This window comes from Typopeltis vanoorti, chromosome 24 (assembly GCF_054136105.1).
Source record: "Typopeltis vanoorti isolate ZY-2024b chromosome 24, IOZ_Tvanoo_1.0, whole genome shotgun sequence".
Classification (NCBI taxonomy): domain Eukaryota; kingdom Metazoa; phylum Arthropoda; class Arachnida; order Uropygi; family Thelyphonidae; genus Typopeltis; species Typopeltis vanoorti.
In genome coordinates, this window is record NC_143572.1 from 53,408,199 (window position 1) to 53,432,625 (window position 24,427).

General features: G+C 33.1%; 1 protein-coding gene across 2 annotated transcripts in view; it reads right to left on the reverse strand.

The window, feature by feature from the left end:
* LOC150093205 (4'-phosphopantetheine phosphatase) overlaps nucleotides 1-24,427 on the reverse strand; it is a 195,268-nt gene that overhangs the window by 90,892 nt on the left and 79,949 nt on the right. For both annotated transcript variants that reach the window (XM_090413342.1, XM_090413343.1), the window contains 2 exons: nucleotides 20,404-20,485; nucleotides 5,408-5,502 (listed from right to left, as the gene is read on the reverse strand). In XM_090413342.1, coding sequence (XP_090269468.1) covers nucleotides 5,408-5,502; nucleotides 20,404-20,485 — 177 coding nt within the window. The remainder of the gene's footprint in view (nucleotides 1-5,407; nucleotides 5,503-20,403; nucleotides 20,486-24,427) is intronic.

The following is a 24,427-nucleotide window of genomic DNA, read 5'->3' on the forward strand; positions in this document are numbered from 1 at the left end:
AAACACACTACTGGTTACAACAGGAAAAGAAAACAAATTACTAATGCAGTTTGATATGATGCACTATTTGTTGGATTAATAAAAATTCACAAATATGGCAAATGAATCTCAGTGTACTACAAAGGATCTACATTCTCTTCCTCCATCCAGGATTCTAGTTCACATTTTGAATCTCCTTTTTCTTAGTTCCAGATGTATGATTAAAAATACCTGTCTTCACCAATCCGCCAAAAATACATTCATCTTTCAATGTGATTTTAACATTGTTTGGCACCACATCCCTCCATGACACTAATATTAGAGGTTCAAATGTCCAGATATATCACCTGAAGTTTGTTCCTATCGTATGCGTTTTTACGTTCCCGCAATTTACCTACCATTTATGTAATTTTCTGTTAATCCCATCTTAAGGCCTATTCTTATGATATATTGTTTTCCCACCATTAACAACTTGATGTGGACGTTATTTCCCATGAGTTGCGGTTTTTTCTCGGGTGGCAACACTGATTTTCAAATCGATTTCTGCAGAAATCTGCGCATTTCTGTTCCCAGATGGCATTGCTTTTGGCTGTAGTTTCGTTTCTGCCATCACAACTCGCATGCTTGCAGCAGTGATGAGCTATGCCATGATTTTTCAATCACAGTACGAATTGGTACTGTGAAGCTTTCGTATCATTAATTTTAAACTGTCAGTAGCTCGTGGCAGCTGTAACGTGTTGTAATGTGATTTCACATTCAGTGCTGTATTGAAATCGTGAACAAGGATCATACACAAATTGTGAAATCACATTTCTGCCAAGTAATTGTTGTTACTCGTGAATATTTGACATCAGTGCAACCACAGATCGTGCAATATCGCTTCACTAGTTTGCAGTGTTGGTGTTCATAGTTGTAATTCAGAAGCACATGGTATATTGCAGAATTTCTGCTAGTAATTTAGCGTGTGATAGTCGTTTTCAAGTTGCGGTGGTGAATGATCCGTGTTAGTAACATGGAGAAAAAAGACAGAAAATGTATTTCGCTAGAAGAAAAGATGGCAATTCTGTGACGTGTAGACTGGAATGACGGAACAAGTGTGCAATTAGCAAAAGATCTTGGACTTTTCGTGTCCACTTTGAACACAATAGTAAAAAACAGGTCAAGCATTGAACTCGATGCAAAGCGATCTAGTGCTATGTCAAAAAACTAAAACATATCCGGACATCAACATATGATGAATTGGATAAACTGGTGGTGGAGTGGTTTGTTTCTACGAGAGCGGTGGGTATTCCAGTCGATGGTACTATACTCCGAGCAAAAGTCCTTAAATTTGTGGCGAGGTCAGGGATTAATGGTTTTTCTGCATCAAATGGATGGATTGATCATTTCATGGCCTGTCACAATATTGTGTATAATCAAGTGTGTGGAGAAAGTAATAGTGTTGCAGGGGAAACTGTAAACCAGTGGAAACATGAACTAAAGACTATTATTCAGGACTACGAACCGAAAAATATTTTCAATGTTGATTAAACTGGGTTCTTTTATAACATTTAAGTAAGGAAATACTGTGAGTACACATATTACTTACTATTATAATAACAGAATTAACTCTGTAAAATATTCTTTATTATTAGAATTTTTGCCCGAGTATCACAGGCATCATCAGTACAGGTACAAAGCTAATTAAACAATAACTGTTATATTCACAAAGAGTCACCTAAGTGGCTAAGGTTAAATTTCCTAAATTTATTTTAAAAAAAATTTTTTTTTTCGCTTTTTTTTTTCTTTTATATATATATATGTATACAATTACAAGCTGGGAAAGATTTGCTGATTTATAGAGTACCATCTCCCACAAGGGGGAAAAGACATAGACCATCGGATCAGTTTAGGTTAGGGGAGTGAAGTAACGTTTCACATGTTTCTTTGTAAAGCCGTTCCGTAGGAATGACTTTTGTCTTGTTCCACTGAACTCTATGTCTAGTGTTGATGGCATGCTCTGCAAGACCAGACTGCTCAGGTTTCAAGATACTGGATATACGACTTGTGTTCTTCTAACTAGATCAGAGCAAATCTTCCTGTTTGTCCAAAATATGATAACCCACAAGAGCAAGGAATCTGGTAGAACCTAGATAGCTGAGATGTGGGAGCTTGTCATTTGGAGACGTGAGGAATGTGGAGATTTTACGGTTGGGTCAAAAGGCCACACAAATATTTAGTAGTTTTAACACGTTAGCTATGTGTTCGCTAACCTTGCACAAAGGGGGTAGGTATACATGTAGGTTCTTCTGTATTTGAAGAGGATGCTGAAGCACGACTACTTAAAGCTCTTTTTATAACATATCCAATCCTTAAAAATTCCTTCATAAAAAGAGCTTTAAGTAGTCATGCTTCAACATCCTCTTCAGTGTAACAAGACAAAAGTCATTCCCAAAAGTCTGTTCCTAATGGAATGGCTTTACAAAGAAATGTGTGAAACGTTACTTCACTCCCCTAACCTAAACAGATCCGATGGTCTAAGTTTCCCCCCCCTTGTGGGAGATAGTACTGTATAAATCAGCAAATCTTTCCTAACTTGTAATTGTATACACACATATATATATTTATATTAAAAAAGAAAAAAAAAGGGAATTTTTTTTTTTTTTAAATAAATTTAGGAAATTTAACCTTAGCTACTTAGGTGGCACTTTGTGAATATAACAGTTATTGTTTAATTAGCCTTTGTATCTGTACTGATGATGCCTGTGATATTCAGGCAAAAATTCTACAAATAAAGAATATTTTACGTGAGTTAATTCCGTTATTATAATAGTAAGTTTTATAACATTCTGCCAAGTAAAACATTGTTTTAAAGGGGAGAAGTGCCACGGTGGAAAACTCAGCAAGCAGAGGGTAACTGTTTTGCTCATAGTCAATGCTGATGGATCAGAAAAATTGCCTTCACTGGTAATTGGTAAATTTCAAAAGCCAAGGTGTTTTTGCAGATTTTTCGTGTTCTTAAGAACACGAAAAATCTGCCTACTAAATATGATGCCAGCAGCATTTTTATATCCACCATGCATGCATGCTCTGAATGCTAAAATGAGGGAAAATCACTGCAAAATACTACTACTGCTAAACAAATGTACTGCACACCCTGAAGATCTGCAGCTCAAAAACATTATATTAGTGTTCTTTCCCCCTAATTCTACAAGTGAGTTTCAGCTATTAGATCTGGGCATCATCCATGCATTTAAATGGAAATATAGAAAAATGCTTGTTGAAAAAGCTATGTTTATCTATGATAATGTTATGGATCCAAAACAAATGCCATGGATTATATGGCCAAAGCATGGTTGCATATTACTCCTGAAACTATATCCAACTGTTTCCAGAAGGTTTGTGGAAGAGGAGGAACAACTACAGGAGGAAGAAGATATGTCAGAGCCCAACAACTGGTATGTGATGAATGAGTCTTCCTCATTTCGAGACTACGTTGATGCTGGTGTGATCACATCAATGGTATCAAGTGTAGAAGATATCCTTTCCAACCACATTGGTGAAGAAATGATTGAAGAAGACTGTGATCAAGAACCTACTGTCCCTACTAGTAAAGAAGCAATGGAGGCTTTCTCTGTTTTGAGGCAGTATATTGCAAGTGCATCAGGAGACGAAGGGGCTTTTAATGCCTTATACACTGTAGAGAGGCAGGTGGAACTTATAAGAGTGCAGAAAAAGAAAAAACAATCAACGATTAAAGATTTTTTTAAATAGATAAATGTAATTGTAAATTCATTTATTTTCAGTTATTAAATTTTGTAATCTAGCATGTAGAGTCACATACTAGCAGTAAGTCATCTTTTTCTCTTTTTTTAATGTTTCTTACATTTCCTACTATTTATACTTTTTTCCATCAGTCCCCTGTAAAGCGTAAAAAAGGGTTTTTACTGTGTGTGTGTGTGTGTGTGTGTGTGTATGTATATAAAACAGTACATAACAGGATAATTGAACTCAGTATAATACTCAGTTGGTCATAATTTCCTGCTTTGTAATTCAGTATGTAACTTTTCTGAATGGAACATTTATAAACTTATTCATTTCCCAAGTAAGTACCACATGATCAATGTCACCAACTAGAGGCAGAATAGTTATACTCTTTGACCTTGAGTTCCTTCTGTTATGCTGCTTGGGGACATTGTCTTACAACAGCTCAATAAATTCATTTTCATTCTTCTCTTGAGATTTTACTGCTACCCGGTCAATGTTTGGATAGTTAAAGTTTCCCCATTATGGTTACTCTTTTAGTGCGCATCTTTTCTTGTTTGGTGATGCATTTCTTCATCACTAGCAACCGATCCACCAGGTCTGTAACAATACCCCCACTATGTAATTGATCTTGTTAGATTCCACCTCACAGCAAATGGCTTCAAACTCATTGCTGCATGAAATGCTGTTAGTAGTTAGTACTACAATCATAGGTCTCAACTCTAACTGGATTCAAGTCATCCGATATCATTACCAGCATGTCCCCTCCTCTCCTATCTTGTCTGTTCTTTGTAAAAATACTGTACCCTTTACACTCAATACCAGTTATCTAATTCTGATAGCCAGGTCCCACTAATGCTTACAATCTAAGGTCCCAACATATTGACCAAGACAACAACTTCTACACCTGATTTCTAATACTCCTAGCATTTGTGTATAGGCAATAATCTACCTGCATGTTCTTTTGTATACTCTCGTCTTCAGTCTGCATGACACACAGTTGAATGACTTGCAGATTTCTATTCTTTTCTAGTGCCTTACACACATAGACATCTTTACACATGTTTGATGGGTCAGAACTGAACAAACACAAAGTCGAAATTGTTCTATCCTCGTCAACATTTCCATGATAAAGCACATTCCCATCATTAACACAGTTATATAACATTGTTATAGAATTATATCACCCCTGGAATTTTAGTTATGAGAAGATATTGTGGATCTCAAGATCCACAAAATGAGGATATGAGAGATGATTATAGAGATACATAAATTGGTATTGGAATTGTAGATATCAATGGTATACTGCAACAGGAAGCATATGTAATAGGAAACAGAATATGGTATACTGCAACAGGAAGCATATGCAATAGGAAAAAGAATATAAAGTCCTGTTCAGGAAAAGAGAACAAGAAGTAATGCTCTCTCAAAAAGAGGATTACAAAGATTATGCATTACTAAAATAAGTAAATAACTAAGATAGATAAAGCAAGGCACAGAGTTATATGAAAGGGTAATTTTTTTATCTTCCAAAATAAGTCACTGATTCCATATTAATATTATTTGCCTGTATGGAATCAGTGACTTATTTTGGAAGATAAAAAAATTACCCTTTCATATATCTTTTGATAAATTTGACAAAATTTTATCAAATAAACTATAACTTTCAATTTTGAGAGCTTACCATTGCATTGTTCTGTGAATTAAGCTGTGTTGGAATAGGACTTCTCAAACCTGAACTTCCAGCATAGTTTTCTCCCCATGAATACTTTTCTGTATCTGCAAGGTTTGGGCCTGTTATTAATTACATCTGTAAAACAGTTTAATAACAATACTTGGACATAAAAATTTAAGGGAAGAAAATTAAAATAACTTCAGTTAAAAAAATTCTGGGGATTTAATTAAGAAAATGTCATAATTGCTATCTGTGGTCTTTCTCAGTAATTTAAATGAAATAAATTTTAAAATTCATTTTAAATTAAAACTTAAGACAATGTTTTTCTTTTTCATTTTTATGAATAAAAATTTTATATAAATCCTGCTTTATAAGAATCCATCTGCTTATGCTGACAATTTTAAGATGTCAGATGCTAATATGGACATTGAAACAAAAGAAGTTGTGATTCTCTCTCTCTATGGTCAGAGTGTTCCAATTATTGTACTTAGTCCCATTATTGTTGTTGTATGGGCACCTTCATGGAGTCTGAAGCCTCCATTATTATAAGTAATTTATTTAGGTAAGATTCATACTCGTCATATTTTTCAAACCTCAGTTAATTAAAATGGTACAACAAAGTTCACCATCAATTCCTGATAACTATGATAATGCTCCACAACTAAATTTACATCATTATAGTTTCCTGTCAACAATTTTCTTCCAAATTAATTTGTCAAATGCATCAAATCACCTAGAATCCAATCTTCCTCTGGGTCTTTTTTTGATACAACAAACAATTGTTTTGCTAACCATTCCTCTCCTATTCCATTTAAAGTTCATAATATCTTCATTTTTAATATGATTCTGTCATGTATGCCATTTGTTCACTCCTCCTCCCATTTTTCTCAAAAGACAAGGATCGCCATAACCTACTAAGCAACAAAGGCAATGCCTAGGAATGACAAGTTTGGAGGGTGACAACACTGTATCTCAATCAGAAAAATATTTTCTTGAATTTAGAGACAGGAAAATAGTATTTGTCTAGGCACAGCACATATCCTAACAATGGTTCTGACAGAAGGCTGATATCTGTACTCCTTAGTTTTTTTTTCCCCCAAAAGAAGGGAGACACAAGTCACCCATCCAACCATCACTATTCCACTGACCTCAGTACTCTCAAAATTAATGGAAAAGATCAACAGCCAACTGCTTCACTACTTAGAGACAAGCCAATTACTTAGTGATCATTAGTAATGGATTCTGCCTTCTCGTTCCATAACAGATCTCCTAGCAAACCTCGTCCATCTTTGGACACAGGCCATGGAAAAGTTCAGAGAAACTAAAGTAGCTGCTCGGTATTGATCGAACCTGGCAAGGTGACCTTATGTTATTCCATCTTATATTATTCCTCCTTTCATTTGTGAATGGATTGCCAGCTTCCTCTCATCAGGTTTTTCAGTAAATGTTGGTGTACTCCTGGACTGTGGTTTCACTTATTTGTGCTTTTCAATCCTATTCATAGCTTTGCTGATGACAGGATTGGATGCCAGAGAGAGAGAGAGAGAGAGAGAGAGATCACTGATATGTAGGAGAAAATATAAGTGAAAATAAAACCTAGGAATAAATCTAATGAAAGGAAATCATCCACTACAACCACACAATGTACAGTTGGAGATGACGCTAACACAGTCTATTCCTTCATTCTTCATTTTCAAAACCATATAATGCTCAAGTAATTTGTACTTCAAGATCTTTAACCAATGCCTTAAACTGCCTCCTTACCATTCTCAAGTGGGGTGAGATAACTTGGTGAATTTTAATGCCACCAAAATGCAATCTTATTTCCAGGAAGAAAGACCATGCTTCATTCTCCCTCCCTTTTGACAATATTGTGCTTGCCAACCAGGACCAGTTTTCTCTTCTTGGGTTAACTCTCACATCTAACCTATCATGGTATAAGGACATCAGGTCCATCTCTTCAGAATCTAAAAAGCACAGTATTCCTTTTCATTCCAAACAATTTTTCTCTCCTTTGGCACATCACAAAGCTCTCAAATCTGCCTAACCTTAGAATACTTCTCACATTTGGGACAGTTCACTTAAGACCTTACTCCAAATCATGACTGTATTCAGAAACAAGCAATTTGCTTAATTAGTGACTCTCCAGGGATTCAGGGACTCATTGAGGGGAGCCGTAATATCCACACCAATCATACCCATTCTTGAATTCATTCATACTACTTGCACAAACTACATCCGACTGGCAATCCATTCCAATCACACACCACTCTATGAGAGAAAAAATCTAGCTCTCATCCCCTTCATGACAGCATTCATTATCAACTTATAAGGATGCCCTCACATCCTTTCCATGCCCTCCATAAAATGAAAAATTCCAGTCACTGATATCCTGTATGACCCTGTCAGAAGTTTGTAAGCCTCAATATCACCCTTCTTTCTCCTGCTTACTAGTGGCTACAGTGTTCACAAATACTCAGTCTTTCTTCATTATCTGCATTCAACATTTCTGATATCATTTTAACACTCCTTTTGCACTCTCTCTCCACTGTATCAGCATCACCACAAAAACTAGAGCTGTGCCCAATAGTCCAAATGAGGTCTTATTAAAGCCTTTAAAGAGGCAAAATGACTTATTTTTACATGTCAAGGTTCATTTTCATTTCATTGCAATTATCCTCTGAGTTGTATTTGCAATCTTTGCTATATGGCATTTGAACTTCAACTTCCTATCTACTAAAACTGCAAGATTCTTAGCCCTAACCAATATAATATGACACTGGATACCTCATCACACCAAAGAGCATGACTTTACTAACATTGAACTGTCAGCCATTTTCACATGCTCACATCCAGCCTATTGAAATCCTTCTGCAAAGTACTGCATTCCTGATTACCCTGGTCTATCTTTGCATCATCAGCAAATAGCTGTATATCTCCTGTCAAATCTTTTCCAATGTCATGAGTGTATAGAGTGAATAACATTGGACCAAGGACTGATCCTTGTACCTGGTTACCTAAAATCTTGCAGAATCACATCCCTCACACACACACATGCACACCACTTTTTCATAATTCAATCCCATAGTCTCCAATTTATGTACTAGTCTTTCATAATGTATCCTGTTAAAAGCCTTATCAAAGTCCAATAGTATCATGGTATATATCCATTTCCCTTGTCTAACACAATGGTAACATTATTATAGAATATGAGCAAATTGCTCAAACATGATCTTCCTTTAGTAAACCCATGCTATTCATTGCGAAGTATAGATTCTCTGTCAACCTATTTCTAAATGCGAGCCTTAACCAAGTTTTCCAAAATCTTCACCACCAACTCCAGTGATACTGATAGGTCAACAATTGGATACATCAGTCTTTTCACCATTCCTGTGCAATGGGATTACCATACATTCTTCTCCTTCCTGTGGAATCTTCCCTGTTCTGAGACCCAAATTATACAGCCTAGTCAAAGGAATAGCTAGTTCAGCTGAACATTCTTAGCATCCATGCTGATTTCCCATCATTCCCTATTTCTGAATTCTTATGTAAGAAGTAATTACTGATTTAAAGCAAGTTAAATTTTTCATCTTGTTAGTTGATAGCTCTAATCATGATATAAAATTAATATAAATCTTAATTTATTAAAATTTACCAGAAAAAATTAGTCCAAATAAAAATATCAAAGTTTACTAATTTACCTGGTAAAATAACTGATCATATTTTAAGTCTTTTAAATAAATTCAAGCTATCAGAAACTATCAGCTTCTAAGTGGATAACACAACAGCTAGGTCACAATTAATTTAAGTTTGAATAATGTGATATTCGACTTAATGTGAACTGCACAACAATATTAGGTTGTGTTTAATGTGAACCAAAATTCAATTAATGTGAGGCTCATGCATGAGCAGTTGAGGTTACTGTTAGGATTTAGATTATGTTACTTCAGTTTACAGTTGTTTATGTATGTGCACTTGCTGATGCATGCCATCATAATGCTAGTTTTTATAATTTGTTTTAAGAAGTACCCTAAACACAATGGACCAAAGAAGATTCCTTCAGATATAAGCACAAAAAAGAAGAAGCACATTATTACATTAGAGCAAACATTTGATGTGAATGAAAGACATGAAGGATGGATGTAATAGCAACTAAAATAGGATGAGATGTCATCCTATTTTATATCATAGATTCAGGCATTGCCTGAATCTATGGTATAGAATATTTTAAAACATGCAGGGGAAATAAAAGAAAAAGGTAAAGATTATTTTTTTTTTGTGGTTTGCAAACTTCTACAAGGAATATGAGTGTTACAATGATGAAAATTCAGCATCTTTTAACTGTATGGATTGAAGACTGCAACCAAAAACACATTTCCCCTTAGCAGAGCAACCCTTCAGACAAAAACTTTAAATTTGTTTAAGAGAATGAAAGGAAAAAATAATGAAATAGACGAAATATTTACTGCAAGTGTTAGTTGGTTTGATTGATTTATTGATTTAAAAATTGAGTTTAGCTGCATAATGTTAAAATTACTGGTGAAGCAGCCAGTGCAAATAAGGACCCAGCATCTAAATATCCTGATGTTTTAAAAAATAATGAAAGACAATAGACACAATGATCAACATATATTTAACATGGATGAAACAAGTTTATTCTGGAAAAGGATGCCTTCCAGAACTTACATTTTTTAGAAAGAAAAAACTCAACTTGCATTTAAAGTGTCTAAATATCACCTAACACCTTTATTGGAAGGCAATGCTAAAAGCAATTTTAAATTCAGACCGATGCTTGTTCATGGTCCTCCAAATCCTTGTGCTCTGAAAGGCCACAACCATAGATCACTTCCAGTTATTTGATGGTCAAATAAGAAAGCATGGGTGACCCAAGTAGTATTCAAAGACTGGTTTTCAAGCTATTTTTGACCAACTGTTGAAAAATATTGCAAGGAAAGTAACACTGCATTTAAAGTCATACTGATTTTAGATAATGCTCCAGGTAATTCAACTAAAGTCAGTTCATTGTGTGAAAATGTAAAAAGCATTTCCCCACCTCCTACCATACATAACATTATTGTTGCAGCCCATGGATCAAGGAACCACTGCAACATTTAAGGCCTGTTACATAAAAACATTTGAACAGGCAATTGCTAACCACAGGAAATGATGCAATTGCCTCATTGTGCTAATGATTTCAAAGAAAAAAAAACTGTTAAAGAAGAAATAACAAATATTAAAAGAGAACTTGGATTTGATGAACTAGAAAATGAAGATGTTCAAGAACTGCTCAATTTACACTCAGAAGAACTGATCAAATATGATCTACTTTTAGATCAACAAAGAGCATTTGAAGAAGCTGGCAATGATGCCAAAGGATGATAACATGCAAGTGAAGAAGTTCACTCTCAATGAAGTTGAAGATGTTTTTAGAACTGTAGAAGTTATGAAGCAAAAAATTATGGATGCTGACACTAATGTTGATAAGATGCGGATAAAATACTCTGTGTATGAAGATTTAAAGAAAGAGAAACCACCTCAGTCTATGCTGCTAAAAATATTTCAAAAAAACAAAGATGTTCTCATCAGTGTAAGTCTCATCAAGAATGATACTTAGAATTTTTATTTTGCTCTTTTTAACTACTCTGTGACTTTGTTAACAATAAATTTAAATTATAAGTATATTCTTATTATCCTTTACTGTAATATTTCATTAATAAACATATAAAAACTTATGTTTACAATTTTTTCATCGTCTATTTCCATCTGGCTGGAATCAATTACCATATTTTACATATAATTATAAGTTTGAATAGTGTGAATTTGAATAATGTGACAACTTCATGGGATTCATTAACCACACTAATTGACACCTAGCTGTAATAAAAAGGAAAGAAGGCATGTTTATGTGCAGTCCCGCAACATAAACAATATGGTGCAAAGTGCTGTAGATTGTTTGCCATTCAACTTTCTTGGGATTATTGCAAACATTTATCAGCATTTAGGTATCCAATACCATAAGGTTTGAACAACTCAATCTTTTTTGAGACTTGGTTGATGAGGAATATAAAATTATATTAGAACAATCAAAACATTTTCGTTATCTTTACTGCCTGCTTTGGAAGGAGCAGACTAAATGAAATTAAATGAAACAAAATGAATATTTACTTCTCACTATCAAAGTTATTATAAAATTTGATTAATGACGGTTTTCTGACATTTACAGTTTTAAGTTTTCTGTAGAGGAATTCTACAATACAGTAATAGAATGGGATTGTTCTTTTTGAATAATTTAATTCTATGTCCTGTACAAAAATATATAAAACTATAGAGGAAAAAACATGATCACTAACTTGGCAACTATAAATCCAGTGACTGCATTAGCACAAGTTGTGGACAAAATAATTTATATAACAAGAATATTTATTTTACTTGAAGTTACATTCAGGTTAAAATTGCTCTCAAATGATCATCAGGCCTTTGTTGGTGATAGATGGAAAGAAATTTCCCAACATTTTCATAACGAAAACATTCCTTTTAAGAAATGAAAAACAACAAATTTATTTTGACATTGCCCGATACCATTGCTTTAGTAGAATGAGTTTTCTCTTTATGGAGAAAAACCGATATATTGCTACAGTAAAATCAATTATTATTATAAAAGCCTATTTTAAAGGAATGATATACAATGATTTTAACGAGTTTGTACATAAAGAAAAAATAATATTTAATATTTTCTATTAAAAAAAATAATAGAAAAGACAACACACCAGATGCAACTTAAAGGCAAAATTCATTGCTAAAATTGCAGGTATACAAGCAGGTAAATTCTGGGGTGCATAAGTATTTTATTTTAAATTTCACTTTCTTATTATTAAAAAAAATTAATGCCAATTTACTTTGTGTTATTTACTATTCCATTTTTACTTTTTTTTTTAACGGTACAACACAATTTATATTTAAATATCATAGGTGAAAAAGATATCTTTTTAAATACCTAATTTTGTTACAGTTTGCATTAAGACTTTTTCTGTCAAAAGTTATTTTTAGGTGACTTAAAATATTTTATATATATATATATATATATATGGGAATAAATTTTTAACTTGGGTATATTGTATATTAGGATAACCAAGCAATTTTGTTTGCATACTTGGGATTAGGAGCTAAAATAACCAAGCATATAAAATTGCTTGGTTATCCTAATATATATATATATATATATATTATTTATTTTATAATTTTATATAAAAGGCATGACCTGCCACTCTTTAGCAGGTGATGCCTTTTTTTTTTTTTTTTTTTAATTATGGGCATCTCTCTCTAGATTTACTCAATATCGATATCATTAAAGGTCTTAAATAAACTTATAGGAAAAGGACTTAGTTTTGAATTGAAATAATGTGTATTTGAAATGTTGATACTAAGAAGAATCCTTAAGAGTCCAAAAAAACTAATTTAGAGATGACTGGAGAAGATAGGACTCTGTTGAAAACCATTAAGAAAAGGAAAACCACCTACCTTTGTCAAATACTAAGGCATGAATCCCTACAAAAAAAAAAAAAAAAACATTTCTAGAAGGAATGATACAAAAAAAAAAAAAAAAAAAGAAGAAGAAGAGAAAGACAAAGAACCTTTTCATCTTATGAAGAAAGTAAAAGAGAAGCACAAAATCACACATGGTGGAAGCTCATGGTAGTCAACCTCCTGGAAGATGACATCAGACAAGACAAGAATGTGTATTCAACAAACATGGAACAACTAAAGGTGAGATGAACAGACAATGTTGTATTATGCTTATCAACAGATCAAAGCCAGGGGGATTGAGAGCAACTACTAATTATGGGAAAGGCATTCCTTGCAGACACATAATGTTGGTATTCTTGAAATGCAGTTGTGTCATTCCTACTTGTTAAAATAAAGCCCAAATTTAAATTTATGAATGCTCTATGCATTAGAAAAAAAAGAAGAAAGCTCTATGCATTACCATCAACACCAGTTTCATTCTTCTACATGATCTGACTGATGCTATGTGCATTATATTAGTTGATATCAGTGGTACCATTAGAGTATTTCAGAATGAGCTTTTCAACATAAAACACCAAGCTCTAGAAATTTTCAGAAGTCAGACAATTCACTGCAGAAAGAAATCAACAGACTGAAAATCTGTCATATCAAGAAATTTATGTGTTCAAAAATACACAGAAACCTCAGTAACCAATGAACAAATCTTAAGCTGCTGTCCAATTACTTCAAGGAAGAACTGTAACAATTACAATAGCTCTGACAGAAATACCAAACTGGTATTATGTCAAAAAATAAGATGAGGCAAATACCGCCTTCCTTTCCATACCACTGATAACATCCAACTAACAGTGTCAATATCCTAAAAGTCATTAGTAAAAAATTTTATAGAAAAATAAATAAATAAATAAATTAACAATAATAAATAAATAAAATACAGGGACTCCCACAAGGAAACTGCATTTGGAATTCTATGCACTTACACTTAGAATTAAACAAGAACTTAAACTTAAACAAGAATCAAAAAATATTATTATTGACTAAATGAAAAAAGGGTAATGCTACAGATATCCGATTACTCTGAATAACTATAAAATATGCTTCTTAGAGATCAACCCAATTACTCTTTAAAAAAAAGTGAATTCTAAAATGTTAGATAACTCACATCCTATCACAAAGTTACAAAGGAAATGGCTAAATGGCTGTTCTTTTGACAGGCTATATACACTGATGTCCAAAACCAAAGGACAAACACTACTTCTGAAGACTACAACTGCAAATTCAGATGAATGAGGTTGTGGCAATTTCTATAACTGATGATTTTGAGTAGAAAGCAGTAGTACACATTCAAATTTTTGAATCATGTGCAAAGGGGTTATGGTACCATTCAACAGGACAAAAGGCTGTACTAAGCGAATTGCATTTAAAAGGAAGCTCTTTTTATGAAGGAATAAAATTGCAAACTTGGATGTCTTAATGTCTCAAAGACATCATCTAGATCAGGGGTGGCCAACCTTTTATGTTCCATGTACCAATTTTTCACGAGTTCAGATGCACCATACAACTCTTGTACCCTTAAAAACTTTCTGTAAAAATATGTTAATATAGACATGATATAGTAATTATTAATTTAATATAAAAATAAACATTACTTAGCTTAATGAGACTTTTGAGTCTGTTTTGATTTTGCCAAGCTTTTAATGTTTGGAGTTAAATTAGTTACTGAGAGCAGCAGAGAATTCTTCAAATTTGAAGAATTTTGATTGTGATGATTGGCAGCTCAGAATCAAATAAGGAAATGTGCAAAAGACGTGCATGAAACAATAAAATCGCTAAAAATAATTACTAAGTTTTAGCTTTTTTTTCTACAAATCGGTTTTTAGGTAATACTTTTTTAAATAGGTTACTTTTTATTATCATCATTGGGGTCCAATGCACCACTTATAATCATCCAATGTGCCACTTTTGGCATGCACCATAGGTTGGCCATCCCTGATCTAGATGATTTCTCGTAGAAAAGAATTATTGGAAGGTTTGAAGAAGGTTGCAGAATTACTGATATTGCCAGAGTTTGGAATTAAACAATTTAAACAATTAAGCTATATAAACTTCTATCCTGAGCTTACAACCAATCAATACAAACTCTGAACTTTGCTACATCTATGTAGGGAACACTGGCATCCGTATTCTCACTCACTCATCATTATTCTTTCTTTCTTCTGAGGATGATTGCTGGCTTGAAACAGCCAAGATACTGTAAAGATATTTTTCCACTCAATCATATTTTATCATTTTTTAGAATCCATTGACATGGGTAAATAACAACAATTGTCCATAGGGAATTTTAACTTTTATCACATAGATATCTCATTTTATGAGTTTATTCTACCATCATTTATAATTATTCAATAGTGATCTATTATTTTTTTAAATTTACCTTTTCATCGTTCTTATTACAATGTTTATTTACTTTTTGTTTATATTTATTTCATCACATAATTTTACTTTCATGGTCAACCACGTTTCCACTCTAAACAGGAGCAACCAAGCCATCCAAAGCATGCTACAATTTCATAAGGTAGGTATTTCCTTGTATTAATCTTGAAAGTTATATCAATCGATCTATCCTTAGTCTAAAATATTTATCTGCATCCTATGCTTTAAGTAGCCAGAAGGATTATGTAGGGTGCTCCCTGAAATACTAAACTTGTTATGTATACTTATATAGAACCTAACAGGAGCAAAATGACTTACAGGATCAGAAAATTCTAAACTTTTTCTACATATTCAACTTACCAGTCTATTTTTATTTTCATTAATTATTATTATCATTATTATGTGACACCTACAGGGAGTACAAGGACTCATCGTGGGAAGGCACACAACTCTACTTTGCTAAATCTCATCCTCTCCACTACTACTTAATTCTCCAAGTACAACACCACTACCATCAACATCATCTATTGCTCATCACCACCAACAACAGTATTTTTTGTCTGTAAATTGTGTGTATTCTGAAGGTCGATTTGTCTTACATGGGATGAAAAACCCAAGTTTCTGGGGAAAAAAATCCCTGCTACCACCATATGAGATCAGCTAACTCCCCTTCAACTGAAAAAGCCCATATAAGGATTCCTTTCATCACAATGAGAATTGAACCCAGGTCTTTTCCAATCGAAAGATGCAATATTCTTCCACTATTCTTCAAATTGTGCTATGGTGGCTTAATTTTTAACCTTTCATTAAGAATTTGTCTCATGCACACTGCAATGGAAAAAAAATCTCTCATATTAAACTCCCGGCTTTATTACATCAATATTGACATGCTAGTAATCATACGTGTAAGTTTGTGAAGAAATTGATTATGCAACTTTAATTGAAGGATTAAACATATAAAAATGCAACTGTTTCATAGAGGAATGGCTTTTACTACTAGTCTGCTTCTTCCAACACAGGTAAGCATCATGTATATTCAATACTTTAGTTTTCCAACTGATTTTTAGATTAAATATACAGTACAATGTGCTATGATTAAAGGAAAAAAAAACTATCCTTATGTAAATACTTAATAAACTTACAAAGCTTAATGTGTTTTATGAATCTTAAAATAATAGATTTTATATTTAACTTTGCATTAATGGAAAATTTCACATACAGAAATGTTATTTTGAGGAACTAATGAGAAAATGACAGGATATGATGGAATATCAGCTAAGTTAAAAAAGAGATAGGGGGAAAAGGAACAGCAACATTATTTAATAGAAATAATACAGAATATATATGATACAAGCAACTACCAAATGACTTCATAAAATCTATTTGCATTTCAATACCAGAAAAGAATAACTCAGCAGAATGTAAAAATTGAAGAACAATTATCATATCCAATGCTTAAAAAAATGTTTTCTAGAATTAAATGCCACATAAGTGAACAACAAAATGAATTCATGCCAGGAAAAAAATACAATTAATGCAGTTTATGAATAAAAAAAAACTTACTGAAAGATCATTAGAAAGAATTACATATCTGTGCTTCATAGATATAAAAAACAGACATAGTAAGCTATGAAAAGTTAAATAGAAATATTAAAAGATATTCAAATTGATACAAAAGATAGAATAATAAACTGGAATCAAAAGACATAAATGAAATTAATAATTAAACAATAGATATTAAAGAGGGATGAGATAAGGGTGTATAATACTCTCTTATACTTTTCTTCACCTAATGGAGAATAAAGAAATTAGACATATATTGTTGCCAGCAGAAAGTGGAGGAGTGCTATCCAAGCAGCAAAAACAATTCAATTCATGATCTATCCTGGTGCAAACTGCAGGATAGATCATGAATTGATAGCTGAAGTTAAATTGACATTAAGAAACAAAAGGACAGTATCAGATTTGATTTAAATCCTATAAATTAAACATTTAAAGTGGAAATCAGAAAGAAATTAAAAAGTTTGGACAAGAAGAGAAGTAGAAGAACTATGGGAAGAAACAAAATGTACAAAATGTAGCAGCAAAGAAGACTCTTAATAAAGCAACAAGAAAGAAAGATTGTAAATGGTTATCAGAAGCAGCTATTCAAATAGCAGAGGAAAGAAGAAAGAAAAATTAAACTTCAGAGAAGCAAAGAAAGAGTTAGACAGCTGAGTGCAGATTTCCAAAGACAGACTAGAAAAGATAAAGAAAAACATCTAAACAAAAGGTGCAAGGAAATTAAAGAAAGCAATATTATGGGTAGAATAAGCAATCTGTTTAGAAAAATAGATGATGTTACAAGGAAGTTTATCCCCAGATTAGGAGTTGTAAAAGTAATTTGGGAAAATGTCTCATGGAAGAAGAGTGAAAAAAAAAGATGCAAAGAGTATGTACAGGATTTGTACAAGAAGGATAATAAATTAAAGGAGAATTTGAAAGGAGAGAATTTGTTGAGGAACCCATGATAATGAAAAGTGAAGTGATATCAGCAATGGAACAGCTGCGAAAAGGAAAAGCTCTTGGAGCTGATGGTGTGTCAGTGAAATTATTGCGAGCAGCTGGGGATGAAGCAGTGAATATATTGACTGAAATCTGTCAATATTTTGGAAGAAAATATACTATTCTAGAGATTGAAAATCTGTGTTCATCCCACTTCCAAAAAAAATCAAATTCCAGATATTTATATCCCAGAGAATTGTGAGAATTATAGAACCATCACTTTAATTTCACATGCAAGTAAAGTTTTGCTGAAAGTGATCCAAGAAAAGTTGGAGCCATATGTGAATAGAGAAATGCCACAAGAACAGGTGGGCTTTAGTAGAGGAAGAGGAACTAGAGACTAAACAGCAAACATGAGATGGATTATGGAAAGAAGAAGAAAATTTCAGAAGGAAGTATTCATCTGTTTTATTGATTGCATGGATCACAACATACTATGGATTGTAATGAGATCAATGGAATACCTGAACATCTAATTCTCTTGATAAGAGAGATGTATGACAACTAAGAAACTTCAGTAAAAACAGTCTTGGGAGAAACAGACAGTGTTTGAGTGGGAAAAGGGGTGTGGCAGGTTGCATACTGTTGCCCTACCTTTTTAATATTTATAGTGAATATGTTATGAGAATGGCTAATTTAGACAAAGATCCAGCTGAAATTAAGATTGGTGGCAGAAAAATAAGAAAGTTCTTCTAAGGAAGAAGTGGAGGAAATTTTTGAGTCAGCTAACATAAAGAAAATGGAAAAAGTTGTCCTTGTTGGAGATCTGAATAGCAGAGTAGGAAATGAATCCTATCAAGGCATATAGGAATGTTTTGGTAAAATTTGGAGAAAAGGGCAAAGCTAATAATAATGGTATTTGCTGGATTTCTGCTCAGGATATGGACTAGTCATTATTAACACTATACTCCAACATAAAAATATTGCAAGTTCATATGGTGAGAAGACACAAGAAATAAGAAAAACTTTATCGATTCATTTATTATTAACAGTGATATTTTCATACCAATTGAGGAAGAATAAACAAGATATGAAATTGGATGTGATAATCACTTTTAAGTAGGATAAAATTGAATACCTCATTGTAAAGAATAACGAGTGTTTTAAAAAGAATTAAAGATGAGCAGCTTTCACAGGTAAAGCATCAACTCAAGTATACAAACATTATTCAGGAAAAAAGGAAACAGTATGAAAACAAACCTTGGAACCTCAGTTGCAAACTCTGAAGAAAACATTGATTCAGCTAGAGAGGGTATATAACATAGTGGACACAAGAGGTTAAAGAAGTAGTACTGGAAAAGAAGAAAACATACCGAAAGCTCTTAGCAAATAAGTTGGCAGGTGTCCTCAAACAATACAGATAAAAATGTAAGAGCTAAGCTATGTGTAAAAGTAGCTAAACAAAAGTCATGGGAAGACTTCTATGAGAATGTAGACGATAAATATTAGGAAAGTAAAATGTTCTGGACGATATTAAAAAAAGCTTAGAAATGTAGGAAAAATACTGTAAAAGGAATCAAAGATGATAAAGGTGACATGAAAACTGAACATAAGGATAATCTAGCTATCTGGAGTAATTACTTTGAAAGACTTAAACGAAACAAGCAGTGATAGAACAGTAGTAGAAAATATTCAAGAGAATGCAAACAGGAGTACATATTTATACCTGAAGTAGAAAAAGGTACCAAAAGCCTGCAATGTGGAAAAGCAGCTGGAGCAGATGATATCTGACCATAAATATTCAAATACGGAGGTATAAAAGTTTTGCAGTGGCTACACTGCATAATTCTAGATGATTGGATTAGTGGTCTCATAGTTCCCATCTATAAAAAGTGAAATAAAGCTCAATGTGAGAATTTAATAGGAATTTCTCTACTTATTATTCAATGTAAGATTTATGCAACCATACTTGAAAAAATGCTGAGAAAAATTGTGGAAGAGAAACTTGGAGAAGAACAAGCTGGATTCAGGCCTTGTCAAGATAAGATTTTCAGTTTACAACAAATAGCTGAGAAATCATGGAAATATAACAAAGTTATGTACTAAGTTTTGTATATCTCGAAAAGGCATACAAAAAGGCACGCAGGAAAGAGCCTTTCAAAATGCTACAATTATATGGGATAAATGGAATATTATACAAAGCAATACATAATCAAGTCTATATTTAAGTTGTAAGTCAGCAGTTATAACAGATGAAAATACAGGAAAATAGTTGGAGTAAAATAAGGTTTAATACAAGGATGCACATCATCTCCACTCTTATTCATCATCCATACGGATTGCATTATGAAAGAAAGTAGCATTGAACCTAACATTAGAATCAGAGATATCAAACTTCATATCCACAACAGTTAATTGATTAATTCCTTAGCCAAAGTAAGAGTTGCCAATCCTCAAAACAAAATTGTACTAACTATGGAAATATTCATGTAATTTGTTTAATTTGAAGTTCATAATTTAGAGTCACTTAAGTTTCAAATTACCGGAAAGAAAAAAGTACATACCATCTTCTTCTGCTCCCTTCAGAAAGGCTCCAATAGCAGCAAGATATCCTTCATGCCTTAAAAATAAAGCCTGCACTTTACCCTATAAAGCATAATTACAATAAATACTTTAAGCAGACTCATCACTGGTAATTGTTTAGAACAGCGTTTCCCAAATTTTTCCTAAGACGGAACACTTCACAAATCCTAAAATTTTAACAGAAACCTTGGATAGAGTTGAGTATCACCGGTCTTGTATTTAATATAAAGCTAAGCACACAACATCGGCGAAGCAGGCTGTATCGCATCACAAAAATGCGGCAACGCACTCTACAAGCATGCCAAGCAGCAGCACATCGCACTGACCTTGCTTGTGACCACGCGTTTCCTAGAATAGATACTTCTGTACTTCACTCATGCTAGGAGGTGTCAGTGGGTGGCCGAGTCAACGGCATTGCGCGCTGGCCTTAATAGCACAATCACACGCAAAATGAGGAATGCCTGATCTTCAAACATGTTTGAACTTGTTGCAGCATTTAAAACCATTCCAGACTCATATTTTCATAATTTTTCATGGAACACTTATTCACTTTCTGCAGAACACCAGTGTTTCGTGGAACACAGTTTGGGAAACCCTGGTTTAGAACATGAGTGAGAACGTTTTAAAAATAATTATCTATTTCTAGTCAATTAATGTTATAGAAGTTTGAATAAGAAAAAAATAATATGAAATAAATTAAATTTCATTCAAATTTAAGTATAACTATAGAAAGTATATAAAATATTAAAATTTAATTAAATGTTCAAATATATTTATGAATTGAATGAAAAAAAATGGTCTTTTTACAGTTTCTTAATAAATCAATTAATAAATTAATATTAGAAATAATGGCAAAAACCTGTTGGATTTCTGCATAGGACATGGACTGGTTATTACTAACACAATGCTCCAACATAAAAATGTGCACAAATTCACATGGAGAGAAGAGGCAAGGAATAAGAAAAGCCTCATTAACTATGTTATTGTTGATAGTGACGTTTTCTTACTGGTGCAGGACACTAGAGTGTACAGAGAATTTGAAACTGGCAGCGATCACCATTTAGTCTTGAGCAGGATAAAATTGAATTTCATTTTGAAAAGCAGAACATTTACGAAAGTTTTAAAGCAAATAAAAATTGAACAGCTCTAAGAAGTGAACTGTAGACTAAAACACAAACATTATTCAAGAAAAAATCAAAGTGTTTGAGAACAGGAAACAAATCTTGAAGATTCAGTGGCAAGCCCTGAAGAAAACATTGATTCAGCCAGAGAGGCATGCAGTGAGGTTGTCTGCAAGGATAGAAAAAGCAGATCTCCATAGTGAAAAAAGGAAGTTAAAGAGGCAGTGAAGGAAAAGAAGAAAGCATATTAAAGTTCCTGGCAAATAAGTCAGCTTGTGCTCTTAGAAAATACAGAGACAAATGTAAGAAAGCGAAACCCTGTGTAAAACTAGCTAAACAAAAGTCATAGGAAAACTTTGGTAAGAACATAGAAAATAAATATCAAGAAGGCGAGATATTCTGGAGGTTATTGAAAAAGCTCAGAAATAGAGGAAAGAGTGATGTAAAAGGAATTAGAGATGACAAAGGTGAAATGAAAACTGGAGAAAAAGATATCCTTGAAGTATGGAGTAATTACTTTGAAAAATTGCTAAATGAAACAATCAGTGATAGCACAGTAGTAAAAAAACATTCAACAGGCATGCAATTAGGAATACATATCCATACTTAAAGTAGAAAAAAGCCATCAAAAGCCTGAAATGTGTAAAGGCAGCTGGAGCAGATGATATTTGACTAGAAATGCTCAAGTATAGAGGTATAAAAATCCTACAGTCACTGCACTATAGTCCAGAAGGCCTGGACAGAGGGAGGAATTCCAGATGATAGGAGTAGAGTTCTCATGGTACCCATATATAAAAAGGGAAATAAAACTGAATGTGAGAATTACAGAGGTATTTCCCTACTGAGTGTTTCTGGTAAGATTTATACAAGTATACTTGAGAAACAGTTGAGGACTGTGGAAGGGAAGCTTGGTGAAAAACAAGCTGGATTCAGGCCAAATAGAGGATTTCAGGATCAGACGACTTTCATTTTAGGACAAATTGTTGAGAAATCATGGGAACATAACAAAGATCTGTATTTAAGTTTAGTAGATCTGGAAAAGGCATATAACAAGGTGCCAAGAGAAAAGCTATTCAAAACACTACAGTTGTATGGTGTCAATGGGGCATTATATCAAGACCTTAGTCTTTGAGTTGTAAGCAAGCAGGCAAAATTAAAGTACAAGATGCTTTAATGTTAAATTTGGTGTCAGAATAATGTACATTATTCCCTCTCTTATTATCTATATGGATCACATTATGAAGGAAAGTGATATTAAACCTGATATCAAAATTGGAGATGTTAATCTCAGCTCTTTACTTTATGTAGATGATGTTATACTTCTAAATAAATCCGATACAAGTCTGCATGATTTCCTGACTAAATTGAATAACTGTTGTAATAGATATGATATGAAGGTCAACAATAACAAGATAAAGACAATGAAAATAGGCATAAGCATTGAAAATATCAACGGCATTGTGAATTGAGAACCTACAGAACAAGTAAAACATTTCTTTCTTTTAAGGTTACACAGTGGTCACCATTCATAGAGAAGAATTTATGGAGACACAACACATGTGTTAGAATAATTACTTTACTTAATGTTAAGCAAGTAGCAATCGATGTTTTGACCTCTGTATTGAGGTCATCATCAGGCAAACATTCATGCGTACAATATACATGCTGCTGCATTACACAAAATTAAAATGAATTTAAATGTTTGTTAATCATTTATCCTAGCATTACCTCTGGTGAGGAAAAAAAATGGAACTACATTAAACAATTTCTACAGCCCTTTCATATTGAGATTTTCTTCTGTCTGGGGTTCTGGTTGCTGCATGTGTCCTCCACATTCTTGGAATAATTAATCCATAAATTTTGTTCAGATTGGGATGATGTTTTAGCACTTCACAAGCTTGTTTGAATTTTCTTTCAAACCAGGTATTGGTGTGGCGTAGGGGCTTAGTGCCTTTCCAGTCAATTCTGTGGCATGTTTGAAGTGCATGGTCTGATAGGCCTATTTTACAATAGTGGAGGTATTGTGGCATTTGTGTTAATCTTTTCTGATTGGGATGGTGTGTCCTGTTTCCCTTATGTAAGGAAGGTTACAGGTACACTGAATTTTGTAAACCCCTGGATGGACAAGGTACGGAAGGGATTTTTGGAGGAGCTAAATAAAAATTTCTTAATTTTGCCTGGGGTTTGAAGGTTGTCTTGATGTTGTATTTAAGTAGTGTTCTATCTACTTTTTCTGAAATGTCCCTAATGTAGGATGGATATGGCTATGGCATTCTTGTGATTTTTTTTGCTTTTAATGGCATTTTTATGGAGGATCTTGTGAATTGTTTTTTTTATTGTACCCATTTTTTTTTTACAAATGTTTAGTTAACGATTGTTTAATTATAGAGATCTTTTCAGCTCTTTACAGGCTATCTCCTTTCCTATGTATAATCCACATCCAGTAATATACTTATACCTATTTTTTACCTATCTAGCTAAGCCATATACACCCAGGCAGATGTTATCAGACTTAGACAAACTGCACGTTCTTAACTTTTCTCAAAGAATTAATTTATATAAAACACATTTGACTGTAATTTTATTTATATGTAGATACTGCATTGCTTAATTTTTGTACATACATATCATTTACTAGTTTATCTTTGACTATTTATGTACTGCTATAGCCTTTGACCTTGTATATTGCTGTAATTTTGTTTATGTAGATATAGTATTGCTAAACTTAATTTTTGTGTATGCATATCGTTTACTAATTTGTCTTTGACTATTTATGTACTGCTGTAGCTTCTGACCTTGTGTACTGCTGTAATTTTATTTACATGTAGATACTGCAATGCTTAACTTAATTTTTATATATACATATTTACTAATTTATCTTTGA